This window comes from Canis lupus, chromosome 8 (assembly GCF_048164855.1).
Source record: "Canis lupus baileyi chromosome 8, mCanLup2.hap1, whole genome shotgun sequence".
In the NCBI taxonomy this organism is placed as follows: domain Eukaryota; kingdom Metazoa; phylum Chordata; class Mammalia; order Carnivora; family Canidae; genus Canis; species Canis lupus.
The window spans coordinates 39029342-39035890 of NC_132845.1; the positions used below are offsets into that span (position 1 = coordinate 39029342).

The 6549-nt window shown below is 67.6% G+C and overlaps 1 protein-coding gene across 1 annotated transcript; it reads left to right on the forward strand.

Annotated features, from left to right (window-relative positions):
* The first annotated feature begins 4034 nt into the window (after positions 1-4034).
* NTN3 (netrin 3) lies at positions 4035-6416 on the forward strand. Its single transcript, XM_072833970.1, has 6 exons — positions 4035-4962; positions 5034-5222; positions 5312-5461; positions 5592-5642; positions 5774-5848; positions 6076-6416. The coding sequence occupies exons 1-6, from the start codon at positions 4035-4037 to the stop codon at positions 6414-6416; spliced, it is 1734 nt and encodes a 577-aa protein (XP_072690071.1).
* Positions 6417-6549: the final 133 nt, after the last annotated feature.

Here is a 6549-nt window from a genome sequence, read left to right on the forward strand (position 1 = left end):
GTGGCGGTCGAGGACGGGAGCGGGGGCTGCGCGGGCGCCCACACCCACCAGCGCGCCGCCCCGTACGCGGCATGAGCGCGCCCGAGTCCCCGCCCGCGGCGCCCGCCGAGCCCCTCACGCCCCCCGAGCCCCCCGGGGCCCTGCGCGCGGTGCTCGTGGCCACCGGCGGCGTGGGGGGCTCCTGGCCGCGCTGCGTCCTGCCCTTCGGCGCTGTGACCCTGCTGGCCGGCGCCGCCGCCACGGCCATCACCTTCTCGCTGCGCGGCCCCCACCTGGACCTGGAGCAGGGCGTGGCGCTGGCCACGCTGCGCGCGGGCCTCGGGTTACTGGCCGCCGCCCTCCTGTGCTGGGGCGCTCGGCGGCGGGCCGGGCGCGCGGGGCGGCGGGAGCCGGGGGCGGCCTGAGCCCGGCGGCGCCCCGGACCCGGCGCCCCCTCCGGACCTCGCCCCCGGCCGGGCTCGCCCCGCACCGCGCGGGACGCCGACGCCCCTCTCCGCACAGCCCCTTCCTCGTTCCGGGGAGGCCGGGGTGGGGGCGGCGAGCCATTGCCCCCTGCTCCTCGGCCTCGCCCCTCCGCACTCCGCCCGCGGCGTTGCAGCGTTCCGCTCAGCGCAGAGCCGGTCCACCCCGGCCCACCCCAGAGAGGGCCTGCGCGGCTGGGGGCCTGCGGGGTGCAGAATGCCGCGGACTCGGTGGGACCACCCTCGCCGGGGTGAGGCGCAGCGGGCCTTGCTCCCCTCCCCCAGCCGTCTGTGCTCCCTGCTGGGACGGAAGCCCCTCTCAGCGGAAGAGACGCTCAATAAATGTTCGTGTGAAATGTGTACGAGTGGTGGCTTGCAAATGTCTGGAGAGAACAGTGGGTCCTGGGCTAGGCCAGGAGGTTTGATCGGTTGGCCTTTTAAGGGAAAGACCCCCGGCCGCCTGAGGCTTGGGACTGTCTGGCCCCCTGGGTCCCTTCTCCCCCACCCCACCCCCACATTGGCTCCCTACGTGCCCCAGAGCCAGCAGCTGTCACTCTGGGGATGGGGATGGGGGTGGGGGTGGGGTGGGGGGATGGCCGTGGCCAGAGAAGGTGCATGTGGGGGCAGGGAGGTGGAGTCTCCTCTAAGGTGCCAGGAAGGGGCAGGATCACCAGCTGCAGAGAGGTGTGAGAGGCCCCAGAGGCTGGGGACAAGTGGCACAGTCCACAGGAGCAATGAGCCCGGACTGCGGGCTGGGGAGAAGTCCCTCCCCAGCTCTCTCGGGCCATCTGCCAGGGCCATCCTAGGGACCAGAAGAGACTGCGTGCAGGGGCCATTCTGGAGAAGAGGCAGGGCTGCTTGCAGCCTCCTCTCTGGGGAGCCCGTGAAACTACTGCCCTCTGGGCCTGGAGCGCTCTGCTTGCCAACACTGACCACGATGATGACAACGACGATGACAACGACGACGACAACAATGATGATGACAACGACGACGATGACCCCAGATGAACACTCACAGCATGCTGAGCCCTGGGGGCCTCCTTCCACCCACACCAGAAACCACCAGATGTTCTGCAGACCTTAGCCCGCACTCCCGAGGAGGGAGACAAAGCCTGCAAGTCTGATGCAGGATTGGAGGGGAGGCTGCTCCCCAATTTCCTTTCTTCCCTCCCGACAGGAGTTTGAAACCCCGACAGCTAGGGGCTCCCTGGAGGCTTTGGCTCAGGCTCTTCGGAACACTTGTGTTGGGCCTGGGCACCTCTCCTCATGGCCAGCTAGTCGGCCCCAGGAGGATCAGTTGCAGCCAGGGCTGTGCTCATCCAAGGCTGGTTGTGAGGCTGATAACCAGAAGGACCTAGAAGAAGGTGGCTGGGAAGGTGCCAGTCCAAGCTTGATTTGTTCTGGAGCAGAATTTTCTCCCTGTCAGTTCTCTCAGTCGTGCACAGCTATCGTTGTAACAGGCACATTTTTTTTTTTATCTCCAAGTTGAGTTTAGGTGCCGTGGCACCTGCTCTGTGGGGTGGAAGGGACTCACAGACTCCCTGCTGCTGCCAAAGGTCAAGGGCAAGAGGCCAGCAGCCCTTTTGGTTCAATTCTTCCCAAGTCTCCCATGATCTCATCTGCCTCTCTACCCCCAACCCCTACATCAGAAGGGGCATGACCAGAAGGGGCTAGTCACTTCAGATGCCCCATCACCCTGTCCTCGCTGCTCCGTCCTCTTCTCCTTTGCTTTCCCCTGGGAGGCTCCAGTGTCCTCCTGTCCCTCCTCTCTAGAACAGCAAGAAGATTCTGCTTCTCTCTAACTTCTCGTGGGTCCTTGCAGCTGTAAGTGGCAGCTCTGCCTACAGACACACCCACGTGGCACCTCCATCAGCTGCAGGGCCTAGCCTAGGGTCAGCCTCCCATCTGAAATTTCAGGCCTCAGAACTTCTTCTAGGTCAGACGTGTTCCCCTGTCCCCTGCCCCCTCTGCATCCAGCTGACCTTTCCTGGCATGCTTGGCCCCCTCCATCAAGGACCTAACAGTTGTGGGAAAGTGGTCTCTCCGGAGCAGTTCTGATCTCTCTTGGATGGGTCACTCTCACTGCCCAGCTGGGTTCCTGCCTCAGTTTCCATACCCAAACTTGCTGGTATGTGGACCAGGTTCAGGAGTTCTGACACTGAGCCATCTGTGACCAGGCCCTCCTCATGGGCCAAACTCCACTCTCTACCCTCTTCCGGGGTCCTCGACTGCTGACCAAGACCCTGAACCCCACGAGGCCCTGTTAATTAGTGGGTTCCCCACTCTCCCACCCCGGCTTCCACTTCCTCCCTGCCAACTCTGGGAGCTGGGCCCATCTTGGTGATGCAACTATAGATAGAGACCCAGAGATGCTTTGGGACAAGGGTTTAGCCGGATCTGGGTGGGATATGCCAATTTCATTTCTTAGGTGAACTCCAGTCAGAAGGGGAGGATGCATCCTTCCGGAACATCAGGCACTCAAGCCTGTTGAGCCTTTGGCTGCATCCAATACCTTTGCGGCTCATCAAACCCCCCCCCCAGTGGCTAAGCAAGGCTGAATAACAGCCCCGATGAAAAAACTAAATCTCAGGTTAAGGAGCCTGAACTACAGAGCCAGAAATTGGAGCAGCTTGGATTCAAAATCAGACCTGGTCCCAACCGCAGGTTTTTTTTCCTACTAGAGCAGACCACTGCTTTGGGGACATCCCATAACCACCAGCTCTGCTTGGCTGCTACAGCCGAGAGTGCTCCCTGTAGGGACCCAGGGGAGCATCAGGGCACCAGCCTTCAGATGCAGGGCCCAGGCTGCCAGATGGGCCTCAGGAAGGAGGCCGCCGCCCCCCGCCCAGCACGTGGCACAGCCCCAGGAGCAGTCAGGGCCTGGATGCAGGCCGGGGACCCTGCTGGGTGGTCCCCCGCGGGCTGCGTGGCTGAGCCGCCCCCTCCAGACCCCTCCCGCCGGCGCATTCCTGGCTCCCCGGCCCCTCCCCCGCCTCTCGGGCCTCCCAGCCCCCTCCCCCGCTGGCCCAGCCAGTGTCTGAATCTGCTTCTGATTCCGGCTTTGCCGACGAGGCCCCCTCCCCTCCCCTCCCTCCTTCGCGGCCCGAGCAGCCCCGCCCCTGGCTGAGCCCAGGCTTGCGCCTACTGCGCCCCCCACCCCCTCCTGGCACGGCTTGCCCGCCCTCGCTGCAGCCGGGAGGAGGCGGTGGCCGGGGCGCCCCAGGCCCCGCCCGCACTCGGCCCTTCCCGGGAGGCCGGGAGACCTGCTCGACCCGGCCCTCGGTGGGTGAGTGCAGCGGCGGGCAACGGGTGGGGCCTCCGCTGGCGGAGGCGCCGGGAGCGGGGGCGACTCCTGTCATCGCTCCAGGCCCAGCGGGAGGACGCGCCGGCATCCCCGCCGTGGCGCTCGGCCCGGGGCGTGCCCGCGGCTGCTCCCACCTCTGGGCCCGGGCTGGGGCCGCGGGGATCGCCAGCGTTGCGGGCCAGCGGGCAGAGCCCCGGATCCGGGCCCTGTCTCCCCGAGGGCAGCGGCGTGGGGCCCAGCGGGCTGGCGGGTTCTCCGCGGCTCCGGCCATGCCCGGCTGGCCCTGGCGGCTGCTGCTGACGGCGGGCACGCTCTCCGCCGCGCTGAGCCTGGGGCCGGCGGCGCCCGCCGACCCCTGCCATGACGACGGGGGCGCGCCCCGCGGCTGCGTGCCAGGCCTAGTGAACGCCGCCTTGGGCCGCGAGGTCCTGGCGTCCAGCACGTGCGGGAGGCCGGCCACGCGGGCCTGTGATGCCTCCGACCCGAGGCGGGCACACCCCGCTGCCCTCCTGACCTCCGCGGGGAGCACCACAAACCCTGTGTGCTGGCGATCGGAGGCACTGACGCAGGCGCCCCACAACGTGACCCTCACAGTGCCCCTGGGCAAGGCTTTCGAGCTGGTGTTCGTGAGCTTGCGCTTCTGCTCCGCGCCCCCTGCCTCGGTGGCGCTGCTCAAGTCACAGGACCATGGGCGCAGCTGGGCCCCACTGGGCTTCTTCTCCTCCCGCTGCGGCCTGGACTATGGCCGCCCGCCCGCCCCAGCGGATGGCCCAGCTGGCCCAGGGCCTGAAGCTCTGTGCTTCCCTGAGCCCCAGGTCCAGCCCGATGGTGGTGGCCTTCTGGCCTTCAGTGTGCAGGACGGAAGCCCGCCAGGCCTGGATCTGGACAGCAGCCCAGTGCTCCAAGACTGGGTGACGGCCACGGACATTCAAGTAGTACTTACGAGGCCTGCCGTGCTGGGAGACAGCAGGGACTCCATAGCCACGGGCCCTTACTCTTACTCAGCTACTGAGCTCCAGGTGGGCGGGCGCTGCAAGTGCAATGGGCATGCCTCAAGGTGCCTGCTGGACACCCAGGGCCACCTCATCTGCGACTGCCAGCACGGCACGGAGGGCCCCGACTGCGGCCGCTGCAAGCCCTTCTACTGCGATAGGCCATGGCAGCGGGCCACGGCCCGGGAAGCCCACGCCTGCCTTGGTGAGGCCTTGGAGGGTGGCCTGGGGATCTTGGACCAGGCCAGCCTGCCCCTGACCCATCCCTTCCTGCAGCTTGCTCCTGCAATGGCCATGCCCGCCGCTGCCGCTTCAACATGGAGCTGTACCGACTGTCCGGCCGTCGCAGTGGCGGCGTCTGTCTCAACTGCCGGCACAATACCGCTGGCCGCCACTGCCACTACTGCCGGGAGGGCTTCTATCGAGACCCTGGCCGTGCCCTGAGTGACCGCCGTGCTTGCAGGGGTGAGCCTGCCACCAGCTACCTGCACAACCTCCTCCCGTGGATTCCCGCATCCCCAGATGGGCTCTAACCATCCTATCTCTGTCTTCAGCATGTGACTGTCACCCTGTTGGTGCTGCTGGCAAAACCTGCAACCAGACCACAGGCCAGTGTCCCTGCAAGGATGGCGTCACTGGTCTTACCTGCAATCGCTGTGCCCCTGGCTTCCAGCAGAGCCGTTCTCCGGTGGCCCCCTGCGTTAGTGAGTGACCCTGCCCTCCTTAGGCCACCTCAGCTGAGACCACACCTGCTCCCTGCTGCTCCCTGCTTGTCTCCTGAGCCCTGCAAATTCTCCCCCTCAAACGCAGGCCGCTCTCTCACCCTGCCCGCAGAGACTCCTGTCCCTGGACCCACTGAGGAGAGTAGCCCCGTGGAGCCCCAGGGTGAGTGGACACACAACAAGGTCCTAGATCTGACATGACTGTGGGGGAAGGCTACGGGTTCAAGGAGGGGGGGAGGAGGAGAGGGTGGGGGGAGGAGGTAGGGATCCGTGCTAGCCTCGCACCCCCTCCAGACTGCGACTCGCACTGCAAACCAGCCCGCGGCAGTTACCGCATCAGCTTGAAGAAGTTCTGCAGGAAGGACTACGGTAGGCCTCCCGCCCTCGCCCTCTCACCTCTCCCCTCCCTCCCTGGGCCTCCCGCCACCCCCCCCACCCCACCCCCGTCAGCCCCGGTGGCCTCTCCGTGACCACCCCGGCCCAGCGTTGAGTGTCCCATCGGTGCCCCCTCCCCACGCCGCGGGCGTGCGGGGCTCCTCCGCGCGGCCCGGGCCCGCCCCGCCTGACCCCGCCCCCTCTGGCCCTCCTCCCCGCAGCGGTGCAGGTGGCGGTGGGCGCGCGCGGCGAGGCGCGCGGCTCGTGGACGCGCTTCCCGGTGGCTGTGCTTGCAGTGTTCCGGAGCGGCGAGGAGCGCGCGAGGCGAGGGAGCAGCGCGCTGTGGGTGCCGGCGCGGGACGCGGCCTGCGGCTGCCCGCGCCTACTACCGGGGCGCCGCTACCTGCTGCTGGGGGGCGGGCCGGGGACCGAGGTCGGGGGCCGGGGGCCCGGGCTCAGCGCCGCGCGCGGGAGTCTGGTGCTGCCCTGGCGCGACGCGTGGACGCGGCGCCTGCGGAGGCTGCAGCGGCGTGAGCGGCGGGGGCGCTGCGGGACGGCCTGAGCCCGAAGCGCGGGCGGGGCGCTGCTTCCACGCTGAGGCGCACGTTCACCCAGTGCGTCCACCTGCGAAGGAGGCTCTGCTGGCGTCGCGCGCGTCGTCTCCGGGGCCCTCCCCTACCCTGCCCAGCGACTGC